We start from the raw sequence: 14510 nt of genomic DNA on the forward strand, positions 1-14510 counted from the left end.
ATTGATTTCTCTTGCATTATAGTCAATGTCATAAATCTAAGCTATTAGAAATTGTCTCTATGCAACTGAACTTCAAAATAGCTTTTTATATCTTACAATTGTCTTATGTGTCAGCTCTACCCATGTGCTCCAATAATTGCTTTTATCTTGGAGCTCTGGCATGAGTCATGAAATTCAAATTCCTTTAAGGAAGATAAATAGAATTATAATTTTATTGCTGTTTTCTGTTTCAAAATAGAATTACCTAACAATGCATCCTTTATGTTTCTGACAATAAAATTAAGGCTTGCCTTCTTCCTCAGTCTGGGAGCTACTTGGAGCTTCTGACTTTATTATTGAAGCCTTGCTTAAAAGTAGTCTCATATTTTACCTTTTAATGATTTAATTTCAAATCTTATGAGCATGCACATTGCAGGTAAATTGAATGAAGCTTCTATAGAAGTTCAGAAGAATAAGCTGTATTCTGGAATTTGATATGCATCTAAGCATGTAACCTTTATTGTAAGGCTGAGATTCAGTGTAATATCATTTGTTTGTTTGTTTGTTTGTTTTGTGATGGTTTCTATGAAACGTTAGCTGGACTGGAACTTACTATGCATACCAAGTTGACCTATGATTCTCCTGCCTTTTCTTGCAGAGTGCAGGAATTACAAGCATAGAGTACCAGAACTCTACCATGTTCTCTTATGGGATAGTATGTCTTGGTTTACCATGCATTTACTTGGAACTATAACCATTAAACTTCCAAGTCAGATGGATGTTCCTGAGCAACAGGTTTCTGTGAGCTACTTTATTACATCAATTAGAGACCATTTGACTCATTAGTCTAAATCACAGGAAATAATAAATTAGTTCTGACTTAGTTGGTTGACCTTATTTCTGGTTATGATGATATATTAGATACTAACTTGGAAATGCAACCTCTTGACATCATCATGGTCTAAAAAGCTCTGCTCCTGACAAATAGAGAGCAATTCATTAGACACATATGTGAGATGCCATTGAAGCCATCACTATTAACTATTAATGTAATGAATATATTAAATAATATAGGCTAGTAGTGGCATAGGTCACTATAGGTAGTAAAATCAGATAATTATTACCAACTGTCTAAAAAGGAGAGGAAACAAAAATTCAAAGGGAAGATGTTAATATTTTCTTTGGACATTTCATTTGGACATTAACATTTTTTGGAGTGTCATGCAACTTTATGCTAATGTGTAACACTCAGATAAGGATGATGTATTTATGCATTTTTTTTGTTGATTAGAGTAAGTTATTTCCACAAGGAAAATGAGCTGTCAATTATCAAAGTGGTGAAATACATTAAATTAGTTATATTAGTTATCACATTTTAAAATATTCTTCAGCAAACAAGGATAACTTTGGTTTTGAAGTTCCTGTTTTCCAGATGAACAGTTAAGATCTGACAAATTTTTAAAAATGCACAAAATAAAATGTTTTCCTGGTTCATATCTTCTGAGAAGAGTGTAATAGAAAAGAGTCTTGTCCTTCATGGTCATTGCAAAATTTCTCAGAGTCAAAATACAAAAGGAATTGCTGTCAATGAATATTCCCCGAATCATTAAAAAATGTTGTTGTTTGCTGCTGTTTCTTTCTTTCTTTCTTTCTTTCTTTCTTTCTTTCTTTCTTTCTTTCTTTCTTTCTTGTGTGTGTGTGTGTGTGTGTTTACTTTAAATGTGACCTACTGGCACATGTATAGAGAAGCCAATGTAATGTCTATGGTTAATTGTCAAATTCACAGAGTCTAGCATCCTTTAGGAGATTGGTGTGGTGGCATTATCTTGGTTGTGATAGCTGAGGTGGGAGAGCCCATCTGTTGTGGGTGGCATCAATCCCTGGCTCGGTTCTTGGACTTTGTATGTGGCAAAATGGTCACAGGAACGCAGGTTCATGTTAGTTTCTGGATTAGAAAGCAATGTGACCAAGCTCTTTAAGGTCTTGCTGTCTTTATTTCCCCATCATACTACACTGTGCCTTGAAATCTGAGCTAAAATAAACATTTTATCCCTTAACTTGTCAGAATATTTTTACCATTGCAACAGGAAAAGAACCTGAGCCAGTAGGCTCTGCAGCCTCTTTCTTCTAGTTTTGCAGTGCTGACAATTGAATTCAAGGACCTGTAACTGAGCGGTCTGCTCAGCTCCTTTAATCTCTTGAGTTCCCATTTGAGGTGAAATTCAAAACCCTACATACTTGGAAATAAATTTAAATTTAATGATGTGTTCGTTTTTGTAATAATTAATGAGCAAATAAAATAATTTATTTTTATAGGAATAGTATTCTTGAAAACAGTCACGTTCTGCAGCAAATTACCCTCTCAGGATGATATTATGCATGATATGAAGATGATATCATAATATTTCATTGAGAAAAATGAAATAATAGTAGGAAGGAAAGAAACAAAAAAATTAATCCGTGTTTTATTTTCAACTGAAAATCAACTGATTACTTTTCTTCTGCTTGAAACAACAATATATTTGTGAATTATACTTAAAATATTTTGTCTTTCTCCACTTGTCTAGTCTGTGTGTACATGCGTGTGTACATGTGTGTGCACATGTGGAAGTGGAAGTTTGTATATGTCCATGAGTGATTGTACGTGTGTGTGTGTGTGTGTGTGTGTGTGTGTGTGTGTGTGTCTATGTGTGCATACAGAAGCCAAGAGTCAACACTGGATATCTCCCCTCATCACTTTCTCCCTTTAAAATTTTTACTTTTTATGCTTTGAGAGTTGCATACATGAATACATGAATCGTTCACCTATCTGGTGTTCCTAATCATGTCATTGTCACTTTTTGGGACAGGGCTTCTAATAGAAGAGATAGCTAACTAATCAGCCATAGTAGCTAGTCAATGAGCTCCAGGGAGCCTCTGGTGTCTGCTTTCCCAGAACTGGTTTTGTTTTATAGCCAAGCGCAACAACAACGGCCTTTTTATTTTTAACTTTAACTTAAAGAACTTAGAGACATTAGAGTTTTTGTTTTGTTTATATATTTATTTATTTTAGTTATTCTCTCTTTTTAAAAAATTTATTTATTCATGTTACATCCTGGTCACAGCCCCCTTTCTCTTCTCTGAATTCCACCCTTCCCTCCCTTTTCCTCCCTCAGGCCTCCCCTATTCCTCAGAAAAGCAAAGCTCTCTATTCACCCACCACAGCTCTTCAAATTGCATCAGGACTGAGCTTGTCAATCCCCTGCACCCCGGCCCTCCTGCGCTCCCCCCTCCACCCCCCCCCCACCCCGTGGCCTGGCAAGGTAGTCTTGCCAGGAGGAAGTGATCAAAAAGCAGACAACAGAGTCCATGTCAGACAGCTCCTGCTCCCCTTACTAGATGACCCACCTGAAACCTGAGCTGCCCATTGGCTGCATCTGTGCTGGTGGGTGGGGGTGGCGGTGGGGAGGGGGCTGAGGGGTGGGGGGTAGGGGCTAGGGTGGGGATGGGGGGATGGGGGGGTAAGGATTGGGGAGGAGGGGCTTGGTCCAGTCCATGCATGGTCCTTGGTTGGTGCTTCAGTCTCCACAATCCCTCTGGGCCCTGGATAGTTAGCTTTGTTGGTTTCTTGTGGAGTTTCTGTCATCGCCAGATCCTTTTCCCTCCCCACCCGCCACTTTTACACAGGACTCTGTATGTTTTGGCCAGTGTTTGGCAGTGAGTCTCAGCATCAGTTTTAAACCACTGCTGGGTGGAGCCTATCAGAGTTGTCTTCTTTTCCCTCCACTAGGAGTCTTGTCTAGTTAGAGGTGTCCTCCTCAGCTTCCATGGCCCCTCCTGCCAAGAGTCTCAGCTCCAGTCTCCACCACATCCTCCCAGAAACCTACCCTGACTTAGGTCTCCCTGTTGTCACAGAGAGACCCCCACCCAGTTTCTCTTTTTTCAGCAGGTCTTCTGTCCTCTCACCCCTACTCTCCCCTGGTCTTTTTGCTTTGCATTTCTGGATTCAAACTCAGTCCCTTACGCTTGCATGATTAGCGCTTTCCTAACTGATTCTATCTCCCTAAGCCCCTCCACTATTTCCTTACTGTTACCATCTTATGTTGTGAAATTTTGAATACGAGATGTACTTTACAAGGAGACCCCAGGATTTGTCTTTATAATCCTGAATATTAATATAAAGAATTGATTGAGAAATGATTACTTTCTGAATCAAATTAACGAAATCATTATCATAGCCACTGACTCGTTACAATGTAAGGAACAGCTTTCCATGTAAATCTTACTCTGACTTACAAATGGGATTCATTGGATTGGCTCATGGATTACAATATATCAAATATTAACTATCGTTTTTTTCTTGAACATGAAGAGTAAAATTCATGTTTTGTGGTATTATTAGATAATAGATTCATTAGGTTGGTGTTTAGTTTTTGCTGTGTTCACATTTTAAAGTACATTAACTAATATCCTGTTTCTCTGGGCTACTTTTCCAGGTTCCACACATTTTCCTCAGTCGTTAACAGAAAGAACAAGAAACATTTTTTTCAGTCTTTGTGTGTTGCCTCCTTTCCGAAGAGCGATGGGGTTGCCATTGTCTGGGAGAGGACTGTCCCTAAGTCTGATTCTCCTCCTGTTAAAACTGTCAACAGCTGAGATACCACTCTCAGGTAAAAGCACAAAGTCTGATCCCTGCTATGGAAGTTTATGTCTGTGTTTTAAGTAAAAGACATGTGGACTGAGAAGGTAACTTTTCGGTCCTATTTCTGAACTATCATGAAAATTCACGACTGTGCTTTCCAGGCTTGGCTTGGGATATTTAGCTGTTCTCATAACTTTTCAACTTAGTTGTTTTGCTTTTCATATAGTCATAGACTGTTAAAAGAAACATAACTCACACCTCTGGTAATATTTGTCATATGTCTAGGATGGAATATTATAAGAAGCTTTTACTTTTATATGCTTAGGTTAGTTATTTTAATGACAATTATGATTTATAAATTACTAACATTAAAACTATAACAAAAAGGGATTGGATAAATCTTTAAAAAAGGATTTAGTATCTTTTCAAATATTTATATGTGTATTCAGGTGTAAGTATGTGCATGTGAGTGAATGTGCATTCAGAGGCCAGAAGAGGGTGTCAGATCATCCTCAAGCTGGAGTAACTTGTTTGACACTGGAACTGGGAACCATAGCTAGGTCGTTTGCAATAGCAGTGTATTCTCTTAAACAGTTAGCCATATCTGCAGATCCAGAAGGCTCATATTCTTTCCTCAAACAATTTGCACTTAAAATGGAAATAGTGAATAATGAAAATAACCAAAAGTCATGTTAGAGCCCAAAGTCATATGACCCAATATTGTCTCCCAATCTAATATATTCTATAGTACGAATATATATATATATATATATATATATATATATATATATATATATATACATGTATATATAATAGTATACATAGTATACATAATATACTTGTACAATGTCTTTGAGTTGTGATTCAGGCATTTTAATATGTGTTTCCACTAGTATTCTTTATTTCTACTGTGTATTTTGTTGAAGATTGTAAGAAACATTTGTTGTTTATCAGAATCTCAACATTAAAAATTAACATTGCAAGCCTGGCGGTGGCACTGTTCATCTTTAATCACAGCACTTAAGCTGCAGAGGCAGGTGTTCTCTGTGAGTTCAAAGTCAGTCTGGTCTACAAAGCAATTTCCTGGACAGCCAACACTACACAGAAAAACACTATCTATAAAAAAGAGAAAAAAGAGTAAGAAAGAAAGAAAGAAAGAAAGAAAGAATACTATGAATCATGTGATTTTAAAAATTATTTTATTGTTTCTTTTTTAACTTATACATTTATATTATTACACATGAATAAAATAAACTACATACAGCAGGAAGAACCATGAGACACTCATGATTTATATAAATGTTACATTCATAGTGATTTGGCTATTTCTATTGGTCAAACTTGAAGTAAACATCTTTCCTACTTTGTTGGGTCTAAATTTCTGAATGAAAATCAATATCTATCATATCTCATATATGTTAACTTAAATTATTTATCTTGATCTAAAAAGATCTTATCCCCTAACCAACTGAACTTGATTGTAAGACTAAACTATCTGGTCATCAGCCCCCATCAGAGGCTTGAGGAGGAATAAAATTTAAATGCCTGAGTGAAGAGGTAGTGCAGGTTAGCAGCTTCCAAAATGAAAAAATGACTGAGACAATTTACTGCCTGAGCAGTCACCAAACACTCTATAACATTGAAGGATCATGTTTGGCCTTTGAGCCCAATATTTCTGCCAGACATATTTGCAAGGCAGGAAGCATTGAGGACTTGCTTACCCTGTCTTGGCTGAGTTCGGCCATCTACTCAGCCTGCCTCTATGTTTGCCCATTTTTAAGCAGAATTCTGTCTGTGGCAGAAATGAGGACATTTTTCCCAGTGGCTTGTTTGCCACATTGGAAGCCAACTCCATATGGAGGTTCTTTGATGCTTGCCATTTAGAAACTGGACCACAAATGCAACCCCTGGCTTACTTAAGCATTTTCCCCAATTTGGGGGAAGGATGCTTTATAAGGTATTATTCACCCCAAATGAGCCTGCAGAAACTTTAAGAGAACTACGTCCCAGTTCCTCTAAGGTGGGTTGGGTAGGATTCTGTTTGTTTTCTTGGTCTACAGATTTCATTGGGAGGTGGTTATAAGTTATCATTAGTCTTACACAGAGAGAAAACTAGGTTAGATTCAGGGATGTCTCTCTTTTCCTTTAATCTTTCTTTTATAGGTATGGAAATAGGAGCTGAAAAGAAAGAAAGATCATGTGAATTTTAAAGAAAGTCTTTACCCCAGACAATTTAATAAATATTTTAAAAGTATTAATATTAGGGCAAAATTTTCCTTTTGAAGTACTTAGACTTAATATGACTAGCCATCAAGAAAGCCATTTCTAATGTGTTTTAAAATTACCTCTGACTGTCACTCCTAATTACTTTAAAGAAGCTGTTTTACACCACCCAGTGTTCTGGTAGTCCAGTGCTGTCTTTGATTCCTCAAGTGAGAATCCTTCTCTTCTATTCTCACAGATGGTTGAGCCTCAGTTTGTGCATTCTCACCTGCTGAGGAAGTTCACTTCCTGTTCTACATACCTATATGTTTATGTACACATGTACATTTCTTTTCATAGGTAGCTTATATCTTACATCTAAGGCAAGAATATCAAAATTCATCAGCAACCATCTGAGAATATAATATAACCTGATATTTATTAGATTCTCAGTTTTAAAGAAATTATGTGTATTTTTGTGGTTTTAGTGTTTGTTTTATTTTGCCTGCATGTGTGTCTGCCTGTGCAGGCCTGGTGCCAAAGGAAGCCTAAAGATACCCTGGGACTGGAATTACAGATGGTTGTGTACCACCATATGTGTTCTGGGAAGCAAATGTAGGTCCCCTGGAAGGGCAGCAAGTGCTTTTCACTATGGAGCTAACTCTCCGACCCCTTAGACTTTCTTGTGTAAGAATGCAGGGCCAAGTTAGGGGCCATGGGGATGCATGTGCTATTGCCGATTCAAACCTCTGACCTTATTCTCTAATAAATACATTCTTTCTCCATGTTTTTCACTTATTCTTCAGTAATGAAGGATGTGAAATTTTGTACCAGCTCATGTCATTTATTATTATTCTGATAGTCTCATTTACTTATAAACGCTCATGCTGTAATGTCCTCAGACAATTGTTATGAAATATTAATAGCATGTTTTCAGAGCAACTGAATATTGCCCATTTATTTTGGCACTCTAGAGCACTCACTAGTAAATGCAACCAAGGCAGGTATCCAATTTGAATGTCAACGAGTCTGGTGTCTCTGTAATTGGCCTAATTATAGAGGAAAGGATTTGTAATGTGGAATATATATATTCATACAAACACCCAGAGGTGATTAGCTCCTTTCCCTGAATAATTAGCTATGGCAGAGCCTTTACAACCTTAGCAAATTTAAAAAAGAATAATGTTGTAATAAACAAGTTGTTCTCAAGTTATTAGCTGGTGTCTTTGGGACTGATGCTGTTGAGCCTCTCCCTCACCATTTGTAACTGCAATAGACTGAAACAGAGTGAACCTGCAAGAAGCTCAATACCACTCTATTTAGAAATTGCATTAATCATAAGTGAGACCACTGCCAAAGAGGATATGGATGCTTTTAGCAAATACTAAAGTGATGATTCATATCCACTGGATAAAGCCTGATTTTGAGTTATTATGTGCAACATAGTGACTTGTTCCATTCATTAGGCAAAAAAGAAATTGAATTCAATTTTAAAATTGAGAAGATCACTGGTTATTATATAAGCCGGCTATTGATGCTTTAAATAATGGTTCTGTGGATGCCCCAGGATCTCAGGGATACATTTAAATGGTCTATGATATCCAAGTGTTTTGAACATAATTCCCCAGTGAATATCCCTCTCCTAGTGCATGTCTTTCCCCATTTACTGTCATTTTCATCTGTACTGATTTTTTGAAATATGTTTGTAGTAGGAAATTTTCAGTTTCCCTAACACAAATGATGGCATGAGCACTGAGCTGTCCAACAGGCACTTATGTTCATATACATCTAAACCAAAACAATTCTGCCATTGTTAAAATGGTTGAGCCCATAGAACAGTATTAACTTGGGTGACTTTCTGCCTCTTAATACAGGGATACACTGTAATGGGTAGAAGTACTGTAATGTAGACATAAAATAATTCTGCTGCATTAAAGCAAAAGGATTTTCTGATTTCTTGATTATGTTGTTGCTTCTGCCCATACCCTATTTTTACTTGAAATCACAACTGGCAGATAAATTATGGTTTGGTCTAATGTTTATCTGCAGATATTTTTCCTCAAAATGCACCAGGTCAGTCTGACACATCAAGATAACCTGGCAATATAAATGGTAACTGTCAATGACCAAATTTGAGTGTTCAAGAAAAAATTAGACTTGTAGAAGACTTCTGTCTTTCAAACATCAGTGGCTTTCCTGATTAGATCAGTGGTGACATTAAGCCAAGTGAAAATTTGATTGTCTATGGCAAAATGTATGAATATTTGTCAAATCTACATAGCTCAGCAAACCCATAGTTTTTCTAAAGACTACTGTGTGTTGATACAAAACATTACACAGGTCAAAAATTTGGTAAATTTTTACAGTGATAGAATAAGAAGAAACATATTAGCTATGTTTTACATTTCATAGTGTAATATACATTTAAAAAAACAATAATCTGACACATCTGACTGTAAATATTTTCCCATTCTTTTTTTTATATGTTTACAGGAAGCTGACTTTGTACATGTTTAGTCACATCAGCCTATTACAGAAAGAATGCAGAAGCATACATGAAAATACCACTGCCATCTCTTTAGAAATGATAGCTCTGTGGTCATGTAATATAATGCAACTCTTCTGATGTTTAGTGTTTTCCAGAAAAGGATGCTTATTTTAACGTACTATGAAATTAATTTTAAAGACTCTATACGTAAATGCATTCAGTTTAAACTTTTGATGTAGTTAACGGTGTTACTTATAATCCAGTTGATCAGGAACACTTTAGGTACCTTGCAATTTTTAAGAAAGCAAAGAAGTCAAGACCTTGTCCAGTGTCACAAGGTTGATGGTCCTATCTGTACTTTTGCTATAGAAGAGTGGTAGGTAATCAGTCGCTAATCTACAAATTACATTCCTCAAAATATATAGTCCAAAGTCAATTCTCAGTACTTACTGCTTTGTATTTCCATATAAACCAATAATATAAAGTAATGGTTGTCATAATTGTAGTAAAGAGTGTCTCAACTTGGAAGTTATTGAGTGCTCACCTGAAGTATAGCATTATGTACGTCATTATCTGTGACCTGTTTCAGAATTTAATCCAAGAGTCTGTCTTCAGCATCCATACATTTTATGTACTCTTATTTTAAATTGACTTTAAAAGGAAGAGTAACAATTCAAGTGGGAAAGAGAGATAAAAAAAATAAATTCATAAATGAGAAGTATCGATATCAAGGAAGATTGTAGAAAGGATTTATCAAACAACAATAAACAGGCATCAAGAAAATTTTTTTGCAACAAATATGGATTTTTACCAGTTTTTAATGAGCTATTGGTCATTGGTTTCAGGCTATAAATAGTGCTGTAATCATGTATTGTTTTTAAAATGATTTTAGTACTTGTCTCCAGAGTCAGTTTCATGATAACCATATCTGTAAATTTATCATCCATTGATAATCCATTAATAGAAAAGTCTGAAATATCAAGGATATCTAATGAAACACATTATTAAGTGGAAAGACAGATGGAAAGCAAGCATACTCTATAATAGAAGAACTATCAAAAGAGATACAGGATATCAATAGGGTGAAATATGTTAAATACACCCATAGTCTGGAAGCAAAGAAGGATGAATGCTGTTCAGTTGGTTACTCCATCTTCCTCCATCCATATCTTCTGCCCATTGAATGGTGTTGCTCACATTTCATGTTCAGGATGTCTTCTCAATTAAACCTTTTTGGAAACTCCCAGCTAGATGCATGTTGTCATGTGTCTCCTGAGTGATTCCCATGTGCAGGCAAATTGGCAATGAATATAAATCATCAAACCACCAGAGTTATCGATATAGAAAGCACAAGTTGTCCTCTATGATTTAATCTTGTCCCATGTTTGAAAACCTCATTCTTAAACTATATTGCCTTGACATTCAGTTCAACAGGTTCCAACAATAATAAAGCAGTCATATATGCAAGTGGCCTTTCCCTTTGATGAGTATTTTCAAATTGAATGTGAAGCTAAAGGAAACCCAGAACCAAAGTAAGTGCCTATTAGTACTTGGATAGTATTGATTGTATGCTATCTTAATGCAACTATCATAAGGTAGAATACAAGTCTACATATGATTGAAGAATTGAATTTGTAAGTAAATGGTAGTTAAGTCTACAAAATTAAAATTTATTTATTTTATGTATGACACACAAGCCTGTTTACATTATAATTGATGAAATTATTCATACCTGAGTAGAGCTTAACTGTGACTATTTTACTCAAATAAAATTCTAGAATATTTTTCTAAAACTATAGACACCTTTTCCTACTTATCTGCTTTCTGCATTTATAAATAATTGCCCTACAGAAATAGAGGGAAATAAATAAATTTATCAAATGTAAATCTATAGAGATTCTTACCAATGAATTATTTATAAAGGGAAACACATTGAAGTGGGAAAATCTATGACAAACATGACATCATCATAAAATTATTTTTAATGCTATTGTAAAACTGAGAAATTTTAACTGGAAAAATTATATGCTCAACATGGATTTAAATATGCCAAACACTTGAAAATACCAGGTAAAAGGGAATTAATGGAATTTGCTTGTGTGTGTGTGTGCGTGCGCGCATGCACATTTTCTACACAGAAACCTACACATAGAGAAGCACATTCTATATTTGTCTTTACCTAATGTGCTAACGTATAGCAATGATCTGAATCATATCTCTAATGGGAAACATTTTAATATAACTTCAATTTAAAAGAGAATAAAACTTCCTCTCATCTCTTCTCTCACATTTTACTATATTTTCCTTGCTTGTAAGGTTTCTTGAAGTTGTCTTTATACACTGTTAAGCTCTTTTATGTATACCTAAAACTCATTAATTGTCTTTGTTTTACCATTTGTGCATTTCTTATTAAAATACTTTTTTAAAAAGCAAATGTCATCAACTTTACTTTATTTTCTAGATTTTCGTGGACTAAAGATGACAAGCCTTTTGATCTTTCTGACCCTCGGATAATTGTGTCGAACAATTCAGGCACATTCAAGATCCCAAATGAGGGACACATCTCTCATTTTCAAGGAAAATACCGCTGCTTTGCATCTAATAGACTCGGAACTGCCGTATCAGAAGAAATAGAGTTCATAGTACCAGGTAAGTGTTCAGGTAGAGATTTCATGGACAGCTGGTCTAGTAAAGTGTTAAGTAGATGAAGTGTCATCTAAAGAAATAAATCAGTAGGAGTTTAATCATGGAATGAAATGGAATGTATTTTATTCATTAGAAAAATTTTCTTCAGAATCTTGACACTTACAGTTAGATTTTTTTCTTCAGAAAGCAGCACAATCATGCTGTGTTTCAATAACTTACTATCTAACCTGGGGGAAAGTAATTACTTTCCATATGTTATGATGATTAAATTTATTATTAGCTAAATTTAGCTCAGTTTCAGTAACTGATGATCTCAAGATCTCTCCATCAACACAAAGACAGACTTTGGAATTACAATTTAGTCCCGTTCTTCCAGTGTTTCGGGGCCTGTATTCCTCATGTTGCCTTCTTGTGACTCCAGAAGCATGAAATATGCCACTTCAATCACAGAGTTCTAAGACAATAAGCATAAACACTTGTTTATAGGCCTTTAAATGCTTTGAGAAAGAGTGTCTAGGCACTGTCTTAGCCCACTGTCACATGGAGCAAAGCTAGATGGATACTTCAGTTAAACAAAGTCATTTCCCTGCAGAAGGGTACAACCAGCCACTGGCAATGTCATCAATAAGTAAAAATCGTGACAAACTGTCAGCCCTTTGCAGTTAAGACTGTCACTCCCTAAAATTATCACTGATTTTTGATTGTGTAACCATTAAAGTATTTTACCTATGTGTATGAAATAGCCACTCATTTGTTTTCCCTGATCTCAAGTTTCTAACTCCACAAAACAGTCAAAACTCACGTTAATTTTCTAGAAATTAAGTACCTCATTATATATCGTATTGAAGCAATAATGATAGATGACACTGAGGTTTTAACATTCTTCAATTTTTAAAAAGAAAATAAAAAGACCTCATTTTGTGGAGGTAAGAATTCACTATTCTGCGTCTAGTCAAGATCTCTGTTTTCAACTTCATTGCTTTAATAGATATATAGAGTAGGGTAGATTCGTTCCTTCCATCCTCCTTCCATCCTTCCTTCCATCTTTCCTTCCATCCTTCCTTTCATCCTTCCTTCCATCCTTCTCTCCATCCTTCTTTCCTTCTTCTCTTCTTTTCATCATTTAGCTGCAGTTTAGAGTTCTGTGTTCGTGTTAAACACAAGCTTAAAAGTGGAAAAAAAAGACAGTAGTGTAAAAGCCAAAGTAAAGGACACAAGTATCTATTTTAGTGTCTTCTCCTGTTAGGGTTTCATCTTAAGAAAGAAAGGCATATTTTCATCTCTCATATTTGGACGTTTTGTCTCCTCTTCCTTAAAGATAGTGTTCACTTAAGATGTTATGCTCTTCCCTGCCCAGGTGTTTGTGCCTTCCTACCACACACCAAGGATCTGGGGGCACCAACCTTTCTGTGTTTGTTTTATATGTGTTTACTTATTTGCACACATATAAGTGCACATACATGACAGATCTAATAATTCACTTATGGTGGAATATACTGTTGGAAAGACTTTGCTTTCACATCACAGGGAAAGATAATTTGTTCTAGAACCAGTAGCCTGACAACACATATCCAGGTTGCCCCAAATGTAACAGTCTACTCTGGCAAAAGCTCATGCCATTTTTATACTAATGGAACAAAGAAAGTAATAAATCAAAACATTTTAAAAATAGGTTGGTGGGCACATCCAGCAGATAGTTTATGGTGCAGTGAGGAAATCTCTGCTACAGGTAATGCTGTCTGATGACATTTATAGTTTGTTCTGAAGAGTGATAAAGATGTTTTTGTATATCTTATAAGAATTTTTATGAGGGTCATAAAGGTGATTGAGTGGCTATTAAGGAGAATAGATAATTTAGCTCTAGACTTGCAACATTCCACCTCTCCAAAGTCACTTACATTCTAGTTAGTGTGAAGTTCGGCCTCGTAGAATGTTTAACAGTAGTTTAGTTTTTTAGAGGAATATTCAGTGTGTATTATAAATAAATTTTCACATAATCATGCAGAAAATGTTTTCCAGTAGTATAGAAAATCAGGAATACTTGGAGCTATAAAAGCAAATCTTATATAAATACATATGGCATGATTTTACTTCAGTTTAAGGTTTGTAAACCCACATGAAATATGGATTAGAAATATAATTTTAATTGGGAAAATTTTAGTGAAAAACAAGAGAACACTAAACACAATATTGTGGATACTAATTACCACCAATGGAGATGGGAGGAGCTGGGGTCACCACCAGGTGAAAGATAGTAAAGTTCTTGGTAGAGTGGACAGTGTGTAAAAAAATTTCCATCCTACTCCTCTCTTCCTTTGTATCATCTAGTTAGTTTCACTAATAGTCTCTTTATGTATTCAAAACGAACCTGCATGTGACATGCTAATCCCTCTGAAGTGGCTGTCCTGGATTGAGATAATCTTAGTAAAATCTGTGGGCAGAGATGTGATGTGGAGACTTCCAAACCACATTTAAGGTGTTAAAATTTTAAATGGCATTCAGCTAGAAATGTCTATAAATTCTGGATCAAAAAGTAGTATTGCTATGAACATTGTGTCTGAGAGTCATGAACCA

General features: G+C 35.5%; 1 protein-coding gene across 3 annotated transcripts in view; it reads left to right on the forward strand.

Annotated features, from left to right (window-relative positions):
* The first annotated feature begins 4457 nt into the window (after nt 1-4457).
* The window catches only part of Chl1 (cell adhesion molecule L1 like), an 81347-nt gene continuing 71294 nt past the window's right edge, over nt 4458-14510 (forward strand). For all 3 annotated transcript variants that reach the window (XM_051155003.1, XM_051155005.1, XM_051155004.1), the window contains exons 1-3: nt 4458-4628; nt 10717-10822; nt 11752-11939. In XM_051155003.1, coding sequence (XP_051010960.1) covers nt 4541-4628; nt 10717-10822; nt 11752-11939 — 382 coding nt within the window. In that variant the 5' untranslated portion in view covers nt 4458-4540. The remainder of the gene's footprint in view (nt 4629-10716; nt 10823-11751; nt 11940-14510) is intronic.

Source organism: Acomys russatus, chromosome 13 (assembly GCF_903995435.1).
Source record: "Acomys russatus chromosome 13, mAcoRus1.1, whole genome shotgun sequence".
NCBI lineage: Eukaryota > Metazoa > Chordata > Mammalia > Rodentia > Muridae > Acomys > Acomys russatus.